The sequence below is a fragment of the Rhamphochromis sp. 'chilingali' genome (genome assembly GCF_963969265.1).
Source record: "Rhamphochromis sp. 'chilingali' genome assembly, chromosome: 10".
Lineage (NCBI taxonomy): Eukaryota > Metazoa > Chordata > Actinopteri > Cichliformes > Cichlidae > Rhamphochromis > Rhamphochromis sp. 'chilingali'.
Genome location: NC_137937.1, coordinates 13907182 through 13924282, shown reverse-complemented (window position 1 = coordinate 13924282; position 17101 = coordinate 13907182). Strand labels below are relative to the sequence as shown.

Genomic DNA, 17101 nt, shown 5'->3' with positions numbered 1-17101 from the left:
TAATCACCAGCTGTGCTGTACAGTATAGCAGTTGAACTTTGATATCACCCTGTCGACACTGATGTCAGAGAGAAATGTTTCTCTGTTGTGCAATGAAACACTAAAACACTTTTGAAAAGTTAATTTCTTTATTTATGCAACAGCTATTGGTCGAGTTAAAATTTCAGTGCAGTGCTGAAAAACACATTTAATATTTGGCCACCATGGAGCCACATTACTGTGCAAAGGTCTTGAGGTGCCCATTATTTCTTAGTATTTTGTTGGGAAAACAGTTATTGAAACAAATGCAAAAATACATGTTAATACACTATATAAGGCAAAACAGAGCTTAACAAAGCTTGAATGCTAATATTTGGTATGACTACCTTTACTCTTCAACACAGCCTGAACTGTCTTAGGCTGCTTTCTTGCGTTTTCTGTAAGTAGTCTTCAGGAATAGCGCTTCATGCTTCTTGAAAGACCTTCTTTGTTCTGTTCTCTGTCAAGATGATCCCATACTGCTTCAATAACGTTGAGTCTGCATGACTGACAGTGTTGCATTGTGTGTTTTTCTGTCCAGGTAAGTTCTGACTGTGGCGGAAGTGTGTTTGTGATCATTGTCATGCTGAAAAATGAAGCATTAACAAACCAAATGCTTTCCAGATGATATTACATAGTGGGTCAAAATCTGATGTCACTTTTCTGTGTTCATTGGTTTTGACAAGATCATCAACACCACTGTCCTAAATGAATGTCCAAACCATGACAGCAACTCCATCGTTTTTCTCAGCTCTCTAGTGTGCCTCTCTCCTGACCTTCCTCATACATACTGGCAACAATTTGAACCCAAAATTTCAAGTTTGGATTCATTCCATAAGACTTGTTGCCACTGATATTCAGTACAGCTCTTGAGTAATTTGGCAAGAATTAAAAATGGCATCTTAACAGATCTCAGCCTTCCAATGAGAACATTTCTGATGAGGCTTCAGCGAATAGTAGATGGATCACCTGAAGTGCCCAAAACATAAATCGGGTCAGGATTTGTTCCTTTTTCCACAGACAATGACTTTCAGATGCTGCATCTGCTGTAGATAGCTTTTTGTATTTTTGGCCTGGCACTTCTCCTTTAGTTCTCACACTGGTCCATTCATTGAGTTAGGTGCCTTTTTTATACTGAAGTGATCCATGAGTCAGTGTTAAATGGCTTAACAACATTAGAAAAAAACAACAACAACACATTCCTCTGAAAATGGTCAGGTAGAAGCGGCCGATGTCCAAAGAAAGAGCTTCAGAAAGCCTACAGAACTATTGATCAAGACCACGTTTAAAAATTACGAAAAAGGTTTGGTTCCTCGAAAGCGGCATATAAAGAAATCGGTGGTGGCTCAAAACTTTTCCACAATATTTATGTAAATTAAGCTGACTGCTAAACATCTTGTAAAACATCAGTCCATTTAACATGTACAAATGTAATGTTTTTATCTTAACGTTCATAACAATGAAGACCAAAGAAAGGATCACATGCTGTAAGACCCCAAAGTAAAACGCAAGAAATCTTTCATGCAACACATCATCTTGACATTAAAGATCAATCTTCTGGACCCGTGAAAGGTGACTAGTAATGCTGTTAGACGGGTTTCAGCGATGTTTGCCAAAGAGCTGCTCGTCCAGTTTGATGAGCTGTCGAAGGAAACCTCGGTTAGGAATCACACCACGGCTCTCTTTCACAGCACAAATAGCCTCGACGAGAGTGAGGTTCTGCTTCAGCATCAGGTAAGCCAGGACCAGGGTGGCAGAGCGGCTCACTCCTACATGACAGTGGACCAGCACTTTGCCTTCACAGAGAAATATTAGATTAAATTCCACACATCAAATCCATTTGCCTTTGAACTGTATTTATATCATTTTTAACTTTCTCCTCATACCTCCTCTGCTCAGACCTCTATGGATAAAGTCTGCTGCTGCCTGGAAGTTGACACTCATGTCATAGTTACAGGAGTCATGAGCCTCTACGCCCATGTAGGTGATCTTCATTCCCTCATAGATATCTGGTTGTCCCTTACGATTACTGTGAGCTGCGTTCAGGATGTGAGTGATGTGATTCTTGTACAAATCAGCCTGGTTCTCTGCACTGTGTCTGGAAAACACACCACTCTGTATTCAGACAGTAGGTTATACGGCATGTATGCAATATTTCATCGTGATAAACTGATCCTTAGAAAAACACTTTAAGCATGCGAGTTCGAACATTCGAGACGTGCTTTCATGCCAAGGCATCAGTGCAAACGCTTACATGGCGTTGTTGTAGTTTATGCAAGTTCCCACTGTGGAACGCAGCAGGACAAGTGTCACGTTACTCATTCTGCATTTGAATCAGATTTATGATCAGCTCCTCTTTCACATATGTGGAGTGAATCCAGGACTTTTATTGATTTATTTGAGTATTTTTACTAAAAGTATCAGATGACTCTCTCAACACAAGAAAAACATTTGGAGATTTAGAAGTCAGGAAGTTTCCTCAGAGTCATAATCTCAATTTGAATCTGCTGTATATAAGTAAATACTGACGCTAGAGGAATAGGTGCAGTTAGATTATGTCAGAGTTCATCAAAAGAAATAAAGAGGAGTTACTTACTGGTCACCAATGTACAGCCTAGGCCACACTTCATCTGCATGACTGATTATGGCTTTGCCAGTATACAAGAGTTTTTCCAACTCAAACACAGCTAATCCAGGTGAACTCAGGTCAATTTCCAATTTCCGCGGAGGCGGCTCTGCATTCCACCACACAGGAAGTTTTGATGTATAGGACATTGCTTTTTCTGTCGACATGGCAATTTTATCTTTTGTAATGGTTTGTTAAGGGTAGGCAAAAAGTTTAAAAGGTGAAAAGGTTATGGAAGAGTTTGCCGAGACTACCTTTTACAGCTTCGCTGATGAAGAAAACTGCAAACAGACTATTCCACAGTTGGTCGTCTGTAACCAGTGACTCAAGTGGAGCAGGCTTGTTTGGCTCAGATTCACACACCGGAGGGTGTCCTGTGTGTTGTCAGGCCATTTGACCCTTGAATTAAATTAGACTGCACTTGGAGCCATCATGGGCGGACATTAATGCTTTTGCGTCCAAATAGCTGTCTATTTAAAGAGCTCAATGCAGGCCTGCAGCTGAAGGCAGTGTGACCTCCAAGCACCAGTTTCTACTTGAGAAAAATAAGCAGCCTTCTCATTTTTAAAACAGAACAACATTTAGAAATGTTGTATGACTGATACCTAAACCGTCTGATATTCATGTGTGTTCGGTAAAGGCAAAGCAAAAACTAATTTGATCAAGAGTTAAAAAATATACTGACATTTAATCATTTTTCTGCCCCCCCCTCCCACATTTCACTTGTGATCTTTTCACCGTTTATCAGGCAAAATTCCCCATCCTATGTTGGAAACATGCATTACATCTAAAACTACACAGCGAGTTGCATTTGAGCAGAAGGGGAAATAAACACACAGAAAATGATTTTCTTTTCCATGCAAACCTTGTGATATTTTTATATTTTTTTTCCTCCTAATTATATAAAACCCATCCTCTTAAATATGGCACTTTTTGCTAAAACACATCAAGAATGTCTGAGGAGGGAAAAACAAAACAAAACATACACACGATAATGGACAGTGATGCGCACACAAAAATCAGTTTGATATAAACATAGATTTGTCCTCATTATCAAAAGGACAGAAAGAAAAACATTTAATCCAACCTTGTCCTTCAGCATAAAACATGACTGAAAATGTTCAAGTAGAGATTTCAGTTTTATATATATATATATTTGAATGTTCAAAGATGGAGAAAAGGAACAGCTTGTCCAGTCATACTTAATCAAGTCTTTATCAGTGAGTCAAGTGAAACACATGGCATTCATATGTAGGTCTGATTCTAGGTCTTCATCAAAAAAAGATGAAATAATTGGGAACAGCAATCTTCTGGGGGATTTTCACTAATCTGCTACACTCAAGGCCCAGTTCTGAGCTCTGAGATATCATGATTGTATCAAGTGCCTATCTGACATTACAGTGCATGCAGGGCTTAAACTGAGTGAGAAAAAAAAAGAAAAAAAAAAGAAAAGACAAAAGAAATCACTGCACCTACAGAGGCGGAGGCATGGAGAGGTACGTGGCTATGGACAAAATGCATTTACTCCATTAGGTGAAAGCACAATTTCCTGATCATGCAAAGGGACCGTGAGATGAAATGACAGCCTGCTAAAGAAGTGCAAGAGCTGATACACTTTGGATCAGACTGAAACTGACCCACATTCCTGAGGGACAGCGTGATGATAATCTGCGTCCTGACTCAGAGACAACAGAGAGCTGCAATGTGGCACTACACAAGTTCATCTTCCAGTGACTCGCTCCTGCTTTTGCAGCTGATAGAGTCACTCACTGAGGCTGACGCAGATAACCATGAGCTTTCACGTCTAATACCACCATACCTTTTATACCAGCATTATTAGGCTTTAAAGTTTGAGTCCACGTGCCAGTAACTGCTGTGTCTTTTTCTTTGGTCCATGCCACCTTTCACAGGTGTTCTATAGTAACATGGTGGTGGGGAGAAAAAAAAAAAAAATCCCTACAACACTGGTCAGCAAAAGACGACAAGAACCTGAACATGTCTATGGAAGATCAGGAAGATGAAAACAAAGTGACCCACAAGCAGAACAAGTCCAGCTCAGAAAGCTTTCTTTTCCAGCTGGTCCAGAATGGCCTGGATTCTCTGTACAGCCTCCTTTCGGGCTTGCCGGACACTCTCCTGTCCCTGAGTCTCCACAGAGTCTAGCACCAGCAGCTCTTTGGTAAGCAGTTCCTCCAGACAACGATAACTCTTGTCTGTTTTTTTGCCAACAAACTCATCAACGTCTTCCTGAAGCAGCAGTACTCTGGCCATGACCTGCTGGACCTTAGCCAGACTGGGGTTATCGCTCAGGGGCTGAGGTGCAGCCTGACTTGGAGTTGATGCTGGAACCGAAGGCGGGGCCTCAGCTTGCGACGCATTAGGATCACCTCTCCCAGTTTTATACATTTGTGGAGGAGAACTTATTTCAGTAGGATTACCACTGGGGGGATTCGGGGATGGTGCTGGCTTCGGTTTAGGTCCCACCGGTGGGGCGCGTTGGTGCTGTTGGTCCTACAGTAACACAAGAGTTTGAAAAATATTGTGTTTTAAAAGTTTGATAATATAAGGCTGTAAACTGACTCAAATAAATATACCTTAGCAAAGATTTGGTATTTAATTTTTAGAAAATCTAATCCCTCCAAAAACAGATGCTATCCACCCAGAATAGATGCGCGATTACAGAAAACAAAGTGCAATGGCTGTTCTAGTTTTACAGTTCATCATGACAGTTGTAATACATTGTGTGCACATCTGTGTTTCACAAAAAAACAAAACAAAATCTCTTACCTTGGGCTGGTACGGTGGAGGAGCACCTGTTCCAGTTCCTGGCCACGCTGGAGGATGTGGTGGACGGACTGGATTCCCATAATGGTTTTGTGGAGGCTGTTGCCCCGGCGGCCATGGCTGCTGTGAGGGTACATATGGACCAGAGTGTCCCCATGCGTCAGCCTGCTGGCTGGGATGAAGTGACTGGCCAGTTGGGTATGGGGGATTTGGAGGCAACGCATGGCCACTATCATTGTAGTGAGGGTACGGTCCGGGAGGATATCCAGGACCCTGAGAGCAGAAGACAAATGTCTCACATTCAGAAAACGTTTCTTTTGCGTTTAAAAAAAGGCATCTGTTTTTAGATTAAAAAAATAAATAAATAAAAATAAAATTACAGTGTATAATATACCTCATTTGTAAGACTTTATTTAAACTATTGTTATATTTGAAAACTGTGTGCGCTTAAATGCACCAACCCCTTGGCAGTGTGGCCCAGGGTAGTGATGATGCTGGTGTTGAGAATGAGGCTGTCCAGAAGACCCACTGCTTTGCTCTGCATGACAGCCTTGGTTAGGATAAGAACCCGGAGCCGGTCTTTGAGGGTCAGCACAGTAGAAAGGGTTGGATGGGTGGAAACCACTTGTTGAATACTGACTCTGTGCTGGACTGTAGACTCCATGGCCGTTTGGATAACCACCAGGCATTACCTATGTGAAAGACACAAGAAGGGGAACTAGTTATTTAAAATAAAAAGTATAAATCCATCAGAGATACAACAACTTTGACAAGATAGATGTTAATATGAAAATGTAAGCATAAATCCACTAACCCAACCTTAGAGTTAGAGGTACTGGTTATGCTGCATCTGTATAGCCATACCTGTGGATTGTACTGTGGTTGAACATCTGATCCAGAGGGATAGGTATTTGCATAGTGCCCTGTGGAATGAGACTGAGGATACCAGTAGTGTGGAGGGTAGCCTGGATACTGAGGAGCATCCTGCAAATACAGTCACAAAGCATGGTTGGCACCAGAGTACTTACAAATAGACATTGGTATGACACAAAACTTTAAAACTACGCCTTCAACGTCACAACCAATCCCAGGACAAACAATAACTGTGCAAACAGGGACATTGATTCATCTGCCTGCGGAACCAGTTATGCAAAATCCTTAAGAAAAACTAACCGGAAATAAAAGGGCCCAACATGTCACAAGAAAGACACGAAATACTGACTCATTCTTTCAAAAACGTGGAGTCTTATTAACAGTGGCGTCACGTCAAGATTAACGTAAAAGTCCCGGAAAACAGCTGAACTCTGTCCTTAGCCGTTACTATTACATAATGCTAGTTAGCTCAGTTAGCCACGGAGCTAGCATAGACAGGGCTTTGTGCGAGCTGGCTGAAAATGATCTCGGCCACAAATTCACGCTTTTCTTTAAGGTTTAAAGACACTAAAAGAGTGTGAATACCACGAGAATATGTCTGAGCTGTGTCCACTTACTTACCATACTGTTATTCCAGTTCCCGTGATTATTTCCGGAGTTGCAAGTCGAGGGCCAGCCGGGTTTCAGATTGGACTGCATTTGATAATGATGATGCTTGGACTAAGCGCTCTTACCAGCAGCCGCCCTGTCATCTATCATTGTGGGGGGGAGGAAACAAATCTGCAGCGAGCCTCGCGTTACTTATCGGATGTGTCAGGTCGTCTGAAACGCCAGCAGCAATGTTGTCGTTTTCCTATACAAGTGCGGACCCCTCGGTTGAAGTCGGGAAACGACTGAATGACGTGAGCGCCCCCGTGCTGCGCCTTTAATAGCGAGGCGCTGCTAAACCTACAGAGGTCTCACTCCGTCAGATTTTTTTCTGGCACAACCAACGTTTGGACGGAGAAAGTAACGCCAGAGTCTACCATCATTACACTAGCTATAAATTTATGATATGATTTTAAGACGTTAAACGTCTATTTTCTGGGCGTATTTCAACAAAAATATACATGTATTTACATAATGTACGGCGTTTTGAATTGTTCCGGCTCTGTGACCAATATTGTGTAAATACGATCTTTGCCGACGCATGCGCGCCAGTAGACGTTATTGGCCAATGGGGGGAAAGGTCATAAAAATAACATTTTAAAAACATTAACTGCTATTTTAATCTTCAAAACCCACCGATGCCTGAAGTTATATTTATTTAAAGATGTATTTTTTAAAGGGCCGTTCCTGCGTGTTAGAAATGTAGTGAATCGCCAGCACACGAAGGGTTAAATGCTTACAGGAAGTTCATCCCTGGCGTGTATAAAGACGCTTCCTGTGCTAATTTTGTGAGAAACATGTATTGAAACATTAATGGCTTGACGGTATATACAGATATAAGACTCAAATAAGAAGAAGAAGAAGAAGCAGCAGCAGCAGCACAAGATGAACTACGTACCAGGGACGGCAAGCCTCATTGACGACATCGATAGTAAGTTGGAGGAGTGATTTGATGGAGCTGATTTGGTTTAAAAAGAAACAATCGTTTCAAGATGTGCAGCATCGTGTCCGACGCAATCTGGATCATCTGCAGCGAGTTTAAACTGCCATTTAACGTGCTCCTCTTGTTTGTATCCCACAGAGAAGCACCTGGTGCTGCTCCGAGATGGAAGAACATTGATTGGTTACCTGAGAAGCATTGATCAGTTTGGTAAAACTCTTAATTATATCCACCTTTAGTATTGTTTTTCTGAGTCGGGTCACTGCATTGGTTACAGCAGGCTCAGTTTATCTGTCATTATGATTCCCATGATCGGGTCTGTTCTTTATTTACCCCGGTTCTTTTGTCCTCCAGCCAATTTAGTTTTTCACCAGACAGTTGAGCGCATCCACGTGGGAAAAAAGTTTGGTGACATCCCCAGAGGAATATTCATCGTGAGAGGAGAAAATGTGGTGCTGCTTGGAGAGATAGTAAGTAGACATAATCTCGTTTTCACTTTGGTTTTTGAAATGGTCAGAAGGATGCAAAGTAAGGCTCAGTAGACATTGTTACTTACATTTCCTTATGTCCTTCACACACTGCATTGATACAGTTGTGAGAGTAGGGGTTGACATAAATGGTGGCTAAGGGTCCTCGGGCTAGAGCCTATCCCAGTTGACACAGATTGAGATCTGGCCTTTCTCACAGAGAGACGCGCAGCCATTCGTGGGCCAATTTAGAATCACCGATTAACCTAACATGCTTATCTTTGGACTGTGATAGGAAGCCAGAGAACCCTCACCAGTCTTTCTGGTACAAACAGATGCCAGAAAGACTGGTGGGCTCAAACTCCTTCCTAAGAGACAACAGTGCAAGCTGCTGATGCATCCTTAACATCCGACTCTCCTTAATCATGCTTGTCTGATGTACGTCAACAGCCAAGTTGACGCATTACAGGGTCACTGCTGTGACACAGGGTCACTGCTGTGACACAGGACCTTCAAGGCCAGTACACTGAGCAGAAGTGATTCATGAACTCTTCTTGCGCTGTTATTCCTACCTAATGCTTGACAGCAGTACTCTGCTGTTAAAGGGATCCACATCATGCTGTAACAGTACAGCATGTCATGATGTAAAACTGCTTCAGTCATAGCAGAGGCTCGACAGCACCTGTACTCTGATCTGCTTTTCAGTGCTTTAGAAGATGTTGCTGCCTTTTGTGACATTTGCCTGATGATTAGGTTCATTTGATTGTTAATTTATTTCTGTTCTGAAATGCTGATGGAAATGGAACGGCAGTGATTAACTACTTGGTGCCTTTTGGTGAGCTTGCATCTGGCAAACGATGACCGTAAGCTGACATCAAATCCTGTGTCACATCAGAAATGATATTGACGCACAAAAAGGCACATAGTCTCAGCATACGACATCTTCTGCACGCATTAATTTATGTATAGTTTTAAGAAAATGTTTGTCAAGCATGAATAAACAGCATTTCTGTTCATGCTGCTTATTATCAGAAAGCAGTTTGTGATTGATGGTTGGCATGAACCATGCAGTCTTCTTGAAGATTTGCAGATGTTTCATGCCTTTAGTTCTAGGAAGTGGCAGGTGTGCAACCTGTCCTCCTTAACTGGAAAAAGGAAATGGCTTTTGGAGAAGTCATTAGCACAGAGGTTCACTTTATTCTTCTACATTATTTGTGTTTGATAAAGACACTTGTTTGCTTCATTAGTGTAATCAGATTGTTTGTCAATAATCAAATTTTTGATCAGGTATTTTATTAGTAACAATTCAAAGTTCCAGAACACCCAGTAATTCCAATTAAAATGTGTTCAGTAGTATTATCTGAGTGTTTCAGGCCTGTGCAAGATGTGACACGGTCTCTTGTCTTTGCAGGACATGGATAAGCCCTGTGACACGGTGCTGCAGCAAGTCTCCATTGAAGAGATCTTGGAGGAGCAGCGGCTGCAGCAGCAAGCCAAACAGGAGACGGAGAAAGTCAAAATGCAGGTCCTGAAGGACCGAGGCCTGTCCATACCCAAAGCTGACAACCTAGATGAATACTAGCAGCCTAGTTGCCGTGGGCCTCTTTCTCAGTTGGCATTGAACTGACAAGTTTGAAGTTGAACCTGAGAGCGCATGGGAGCCTGACTTTTTGTTTTTAAGTGGGGAGAACATACCATTATATGGAGTCCAGCTACTGTGATGTACTGTATCAATTTAATTTCAGGTTTGTAAGGGGGGGTGTCAAGTCAAGAAAGTATTAAAAAAAAAAAAAAAAAAAAACAAAACTTTTTTCTCTGAAATCACTATGTTGACAATTAAGAATCAATAGCACTTTGTATTCTTTCATCATGTGGTGAATGTTTAAATAATGTGGAACTGCTATTGAGAGGGGGGGGGGGGGAGACTATGTGCTTTGCCCCATTAAAGAGTTTAATTTTTCATGATGGAAGCTCTACTTGGGTGGGAGGGGTGTCATGCATTAAAGGGATGTGAAGCTCATCACTTTGGGTCAATCAGGGCCCGCTGCCCTCTTTTATGATGGCGCCACAGACACCACTAAGCAGATCACGTTAGCCGCTGCAATGTGACATCAAACCGGGCACTTGTGCATTTGTTATGTGGGGAAATGCCATAATTCATTGTGGTAATTGCACTTAGGCAGGCGGCATATCGGTGCATCAGGCTGCCCCACGTCCTGTTTATATAAATGAGAGCCCGTCCGCACACTGAGAAATCGATCCTATCTGCCTTCAGCGGTCAATAAGCTTGTTAATCGTTTTGACTGATCCATCGTGGCTTCTGTGAAACGGGGCAGCCGCGGGATTGTACTCGCTCCTAAACGAGTTATCCTCGTGCCACATGATTAAGCACTTCCGGTGGCAGTTTAATGTATTTTTCTTCCTTTCGTTTTATTTTATACTATGAACCCAGAGCCTGACAGCCTGCAAGCCATAAAGAAAGTTTCCACATATCAAGTCTTATTATATAAAGTGCAGTTTCCGGTGAAACTTCAGCGTAAAGTGCTTGTCTTCAGGAGGAGGGCAGAGGACCCCACATGAAGGTTTGTCGGTAACGTTAATCTCGAAGCAAACGCTACAGTGGACACTGGGACTGACTCGACCTGATTTCTTCACTAGATCTTTTTTTTTTCTTTATACACTCCTGCCTCCATTTCACCAGCAAACACTCATAAAGTTGTAAAAACACAATAATACAGCAACAGCGCGCTTATGATGATGTAAACAACTTTTTTAAAATATGAAGAAGCGAGTCATTTGTAAGAAATGAACAGAGCTGTATAAGTTAACGGTTTGAATAATATTTCCTGAATATGTCCTGTCGGACATTGCTTTAAAATCTTTGACAGATTTTTTTATTATTTTAAGGCCAATTTGAGATTTAAAATTGGCCTTTTTGGTTTATTTTGGAGCAGTAAATGGCAGTGTATTTTCCAGAAGCTCATCTGTGGAGATGTTTAGAGAGAATTACAGTTTAATTACAAAGATAGCCCTTCTAAAATGTGGATTTGCTCCTTGCTGTCATAAATCCTTTGAGAATCCTTACCTTACAAAATTACTGGATTCCTCGCGAAACGGCCAATCACTTGGCATTCAGTCGTTATGTATTTATATATTTTCAAAGGTGAAATGCTTGTTTAGCATTGTTGATTCGCGAAAGTGATCCATAACGTTATGCACACCAGTTCTCGTATGTAGTTTAAAATTGAACACCAGAGGGCGACTTTACCTCTTACCCTTTTAATCTTTACTGCCACTACAGTCGGAGCACCAGTGCTTGCGTTACTGGGACAGAAATGGAATCACTTTGGCGGAAAGAAGCTCACTAGTTGTAGAAACTCTTGGGTATGAGATTCATGGCTACTCGAGGTGAAACGTGCGGGACCAAATAAAATGTGAATGTAGAATTCACAAAAAGCATTTTATAAAATGTGTCGCTTCCTCCTGCGAGCCAGGCAGTTGTAGTGTGCTTTTATTTTGCAGACATCGTGGCCTAACTTCTGGTAGAGGCTCACTGTGTGACGCCGCTTAACTGAGAGGCCCAGCCTATTTTGATTACGTACCAACAGGGGAGGAGGGGGCCCGCTGATGTCCTCTCTCGTGCACTCAGCCAACCCCTGCTGCTGCTGTTGTAAGGTAAAGCTGGCGGTATCCTAGTGTACCCTTGTTAAGGATCCGCCGCCGAAAGAACCCGGTTTGCAGACATCGGATCTTCCAGAAATAATTATTTTATGCGTCGGGGAGATTTCCTACCCAAATTACGCATGGAATGGTTTTGGGGGGATTGGAGTAGAAATGCAGCGCCGCACTTCCAGCCCACAACAAGAACCATGCCCAGCTTACACTGCAAGCAAATTTATGACATCCTGTTTTATCCTTTACGACTTTGATATGAGTGAATTTTACTTGGATAGTCACCAGGAGTGAAGAAAAAGAAACGCATCGCACAGAGCTGAAGGACGCTGTATTCGCCGCAGACGTTTGTGTGCCGAGAAACCTCTACGTTTAGGATTTTTTTTCTTTTTCTCTTTTTTTTTCTTTTTGATGGAGCTGGAGAACATAGTAGCCAACACTGTACTGCTAAAAGCCAGAGAGGGTAAGTTGACACAAATAGTAAGCGGGCCTGCTTTTGTCATATTTTGAGCTGTGCAGAAAAAAAATAATCGTAAGGATGACGGCAGCCTGCAGACTGTGTGGCTCATTACGGCAGGTAAATCCTAAAGATGCAACAGAAAAAAAATCGGGAGGGGGTGCTGTGCAGACAGTGCAGACAACATCAACGGAACACCGCGAAACTGCTCGTCTTGTAATCAGTGATAGACTCGAGTCAACCAAAATCCTTGCACATTTTGACAGATTGTATGCCCCCCCCCCCCCCCCCCCCCCCCCCCCATCAAATATATATATAAAAATATATATATGTTGGGGGACGGGGGCGGCAGGGGAGGGAGGATGGGAGGGTGGTCTGCCTCCCACATCCGCTTTCGTTGTCTGTGCATATGAAAGCGGCTCTTTCGCAACGTTATGCATGCTGGAGCAAACACTGACACGGGGAATAACTCCTTTCTAGAGGGGGAATAAAATGAGCTTAGGCTGTCTGACATTTGAAAGGTGACTGGTGTTGAAATCTGTGTAAAGGGCCCCTGCGGAGAGACGGACTCTGCTTACCTGTGTAGAAAGAGTCAAATGTCTGAAAAGGCCAGTTGCAGCCCGACAGCACGGTCTGAAATATGAAGGCGCACGGTGTCATTAATAGTTCATTCTGAGGAAGACAGGGTTGCGCTGAGGGCACGAGGAAGGCCTGGAGGTAAACGCCGCGCACTGTGTGATGCATTGACCGTTTTGGTCGTTGGGATCATGTGGGCACTTTTATTTCAGGTTTGGGGCCTGTGGGAAGTTACAAAACAAAATTCATTAGGTTTCGCCTCATAAGCCAAAATTAGGGAGTGTTTTGGTTGTGCAGCTTTAAACAGCAAGATAAATCCTGAGAGAAATAGCCATCCTTTTCCCTTATTCAGTCTGGGTAATGTCCAGAAACTTAAACAAAATGAAAACAGATTACATTTTGTCCTGAGTGTACCTGGGTCCCTTTGGGATGCCCTTTGAACTCTCCTCAGTAATCCCAAACCTGTTTTCAATCAGCAGGGTTTAAAAACCACCACTCACACTCATCCCACTTTATTGTCATGATTATTCTTTTTTGTTTTGTTTTGTTTTTTGGAACTGGTTGCAACAGTTTTCTGTCTTTCTGTAAATGCATCAAATCTTTTGCTTCAGTTTAAAATGACTCGGTGTATGTACAAGTGCAAGTGTACACAGGTCCGGTTGCAGGGAAGCTCATAGTTTGATGTGGCAAAAGCCTCTGCAGAGTTGCAAGATGACGCAGGAAAAGACTTTGGTTCTCTCGCAGCTCCTTCCACGCGTGTTACAACGTTGGCACGTTTTTAAAATAAATGGGCTTCCTGCACATAGAGCTGGAAGTGTTTCATAGGCACTAATAGAGTAATAAAATGAACCAGGATGGCGACATGCTGTCAAAATCCACACGAAGAATGCCTTCGCCCGTGGGTTGGACTGGACGTTTGTTTTATGGCAGCAGAACACGACTGGGCTGAGTGAATCAAGCTTCATGAATTAATAAGAGCAGTTAATGACCCATGACAGATCTCGCTTGTCCCAGCTGCTCCAATGGTGTGCATCTGCCCTGACTGTGTGTGCGCGTGTGTGTGGAGGAGAGAATAAGGCCTTATACAATTATTGGATGAGATGGATCTTTGAGTTAATAGCTGAAGCACGACTTTCTCAGCAGCTTGATCAATGCCTCTATAAATGTAGCTGTGTGGGACTGATTCAACAGTTGAATTGGAGTGTGCAGTGCACACACTGAACAATTTCACAGGTTGCAATATTGGTTGTATCCTCTAATGGTCTAAATCATTAGAGGTTTTGTATTACGTGATGCAGTGCCAAAGGCTATGCACATCCATGTCTGCTGCTGTTAATGCTGCTGCTTTCTGTGCATGCATACATTTAAGCAAGGCACTGTACTGTACACACAGAGACTCATTTTAGATCATGCACTAGCAACAGCCGAGAGAATGCGAGTGGAGCAAAGTGAAGAGTGTTTTTTCCTGTTTGTTTATGCGAGCATATCTCCAGCCATGCCTGAACTGAGAGGCAAGCAAGCATCCTCTGTCTAAACTTCTCCAGCTACGGACAACAGGAAGGCCCAGTTTACACTGCAGTCTTTGGCTTGTTTATGCCAGCATCCTCACACCTCCCAGATCAGTAAAACTGTGCAAGTTGGAGAAAAGAGGAGAAATAAGAAAGCTATTGATATCCCCGGGCCAAGAGTGGCAAAACAGGCCTCGTGCCAGCCTCTGGTTGCTCTTTGACTCTTCAGTGTCAGCGATGGCTGCTCTGACGGTGCTGGTCTGGCATTTGCCGCCAAGTTTGGTGAAAGCTCATCGTCGCTTATGAGTATTCAGAGATAATTTTGAGATTAGTAATTAGCTGGAAGATTGGAAACACTTTAGAAATGGAGGATTTCTAATCAAAAGAGTGCTCCGTTTAATCACAGTAAAAAACCTAACTTGATTTCCACAAGAAGAATTTTTTTTTCTTTTTTTTAAAGAGAGGGGCTCTGACCATATTGGACCATTTTGTTAAGTGACCGCTGTCTTACATAAAGCTCAGTGGTATAATACGCTATCAGTTTGATGCAGCCCATAAGCTATTTAATCAAATTGATTGTTACATAACAAACTGAGTGGGCTACTGCCATCCGAGCTCCATCTTCCTGTAGAGCTCCTCTCCGGTCTCTGCGGAAGATACTTTATGGATGATGAGTATGCGGTGAAATGAAACACTTCGATGGTCATCTGAGTATCATCTGACAGCGACAGCACTGCTTACTGTGTCAGAGCAGCAGGGGGAAACGCTGGTGCGCTGGCCTTAAAAGCTGTGATGTCTGTGTGAGTTTGTCAGCTGAGGAAATTGGGGCTTTACAACAGATCAAAAAGATCAAAGGCACTTAGGCCTGACAGGGCTCTTTGTTTCAGTGGGATCTGTTACACTGTGGCCTTTAATGTTATACATATAGCTGACATCCAGTCAGAGCGAGCGAGCAGGTATAATATCAGAACATACTGTAGATTTATGTGTGCGATAGCCGATGAGGGGTGTGGGGCAAATTCCTTTGTTTAAATGTAACCTGAACTTAGCCACTGTGACGCGAGCAGCATCGGTGCAGTAGACCCTTTGCTTATTGTGTGTGTGTGTGTTCACAAGCCTCTGTCTGCCTGCCTCCCCATTCACAACTCTTGCTGGCAGCAGTCGCAGATTCCAAGCCAGGCGAGTGAACGTCATCGGTTGTTTAAGTGAATGAGAGCAGGGGAAAAACTGCATTGCTGCATCCAGATGCCTTTCTTGAATTGTGGTAACAGAGCCCGGGCATTTAGTTTGGGCGACTAGACAGAATTCCACTCCGCTGCCTGTGGGCTTTCTCATTCGAGCTGCAGCGTTTTTTGAATGTTGTAGTTACATAAGTAAAACTCCCGTTATATAAAAAATAAAAGCAGCTGAGGTGCTGTGGACGACTAAAAGTGATAGAAATACAGCAGGCGAGGATTTATTATTTAATCATCACTGAACTGAATTCTCAGTAAGCCTCCTTTCTGTAGCCTCTTAATTGAACTGGTAAATGTTTTGTATTGTTATGAAGTTACCATTGGTAATAACTGAGGAACAGCTACTACGTAAACCCAGAGAAACTACAGCTGAAATATGAAGAAAAACTCATTTCTTTACCGACCCAACTGCAGTAAAAACAAGCCCCAGTTTTTCCACGACATTACTTGACTTTTACAATAAATTCATGTGTGATCTCATGCATGCTGTGGTGCAAGTTCATGCTGGTTGCATAGAAAAGGGGACAGTCTATCACCATCTGAGACAAGACAGCGAAGTAATACCATGGAAAACTTTTACAGTCCAGTTTCAGCTTAGTCACTAGGTAGATTGTCATCTTTTTACTGAGTTACTTTGTTGTGGTTAAATAGGCGATGGCATGTTTTATTGCAAAGGTTATGAACATGATAATAGTGCAAGCAATTGCACAGTTTCAGGTTACTGGTAACTTTTCGAAACATTACCCAAACGAGGTGTATGTACATATGCAAACGCACATTAAACACGGCTAGTAAGCGCTTGTCATTCTGCTGAGACGGCTTCCTCGCATAACTAAAACAGGTTATTATAGTAGTGAGAGGGCAGCCATTGAGGGCAGCATAGGGGTGCAGTGGTTAGCAATGTCACCTCTCTCCAAGACAGGTTCTGGTTTGAAACTGTCGGCCAGCTGGGAGCTTTCCGTGTGGAGTTTACATGTTCTCCCATATGCCTGTGTGGGTTCTCCGGGTACTCTGGCTTCCTCCCGCTGTTGAGAGACACGCTTGTTAGGTTAACAGGCCATTCTCAATTGGCTGCAGGTGTGGATGTGAGAGAGTGTGTTGTCGTTTGTCGGTGTTAGGCCTGTGATGGACTGGTGTGTGATTGTGGTGTACTGTGCCTCTTGCCCAGTGTCAGCTGGGATAGGCTCCAGCCCCCTCCCACGACCCTACTTTGATAAGCAGGTTAAAATAGATCATGCTTGTGCATAAGTGAGTAGACAAACATGATTCACCTCAAATTTTCTAGATTTCACGTGTG

At 42.8% G+C, this 17101-nt stretch overlaps 4 protein-coding genes across 5 annotated transcripts in view; 2 read left to right on the top strand and 2 right to left on the bottom strand.

Annotated features, from left to right (window-relative positions):
- Window positions 1–887: 887 nt before the first annotated feature.
- Window positions 888–3331, bottom strand: LOC308403650 (dual specificity protein phosphatase 26-like). Its single transcript, XM_080893268.1, has 3 exons — window positions 2615–3331; window positions 1905–2116; window positions 888–1814 (listed from the first exon to the last, which is right to left on the bottom strand). The coding sequence occupies exons 1-3, from the start codon at window positions 2809–2811 to the stop codon at window positions 1618–1620; spliced, it is 606 nt and encodes a 201-aa protein (XP_080749394.1). The 5' UTR covers window positions 2812–3331; the 3' UTR covers window positions 888–1617.
- Window positions 3332–3519: 188 nt separating this feature from the next.
- On the bottom strand, window positions 3520–7210 carry bag4 (BCL2 associated athanogene 4). The gene is made up of 5 exons (XM_080893267.1): window positions 6923–7210; window positions 6293–6412; window positions 5890–6120; window positions 5432–5701; window positions 3520–5155 (listed from the first exon to the last, which is right to left on the bottom strand). Exons 1-5 carry the CDS (start codon window positions 6998–7000, stop codon window positions 4700–4702), a joined length of 1155 nt encoding a protein of 384 aa, XP_080749393.1. The 5' UTR covers window positions 7001–7210; the 3' UTR covers window positions 3520–4699.
- Window positions 7211–7617: 407 nt separating this feature from the next.
- On the top strand, window positions 7618–10316 carry lsm1 (LSM1, U6 small nuclear RNA associated). The gene is made up of 4 exons (XM_080893269.1): window positions 7618–7880; window positions 8031–8099; window positions 8244–8359; window positions 9768–10316. Exons 1-4 carry the CDS (start codon window positions 7835–7837, stop codon window positions 9936–9938), a joined length of 402 nt encoding a protein of 133 aa, XP_080749395.1. The 5' UTR covers window positions 7618–7834; the 3' UTR covers window positions 9939–10316.
- Window positions 10317–11716: 1400 nt separating this feature from the next.
- The window catches only part of grk5l (G protein-coupled receptor kinase 5 like), a 28083-nt gene continuing 22698 nt past the window's right edge, over window positions 11717–17101 (top strand). Inside the window, exon 1 of one of the 2 annotated variants that reach the window (XM_080895267.1) lies at window positions 11717–12491. In XM_080895267.1, coding sequence (XP_080751393.1) covers window positions 12440–12491 — 52 coding nt within the window. In that variant the 5' untranslated portion in view covers window positions 11717–12439. The remainder of the gene's footprint in view (window positions 12492–17101) is intronic. The other variant, XM_080895268.1, reaches the window with a different exon arrangement.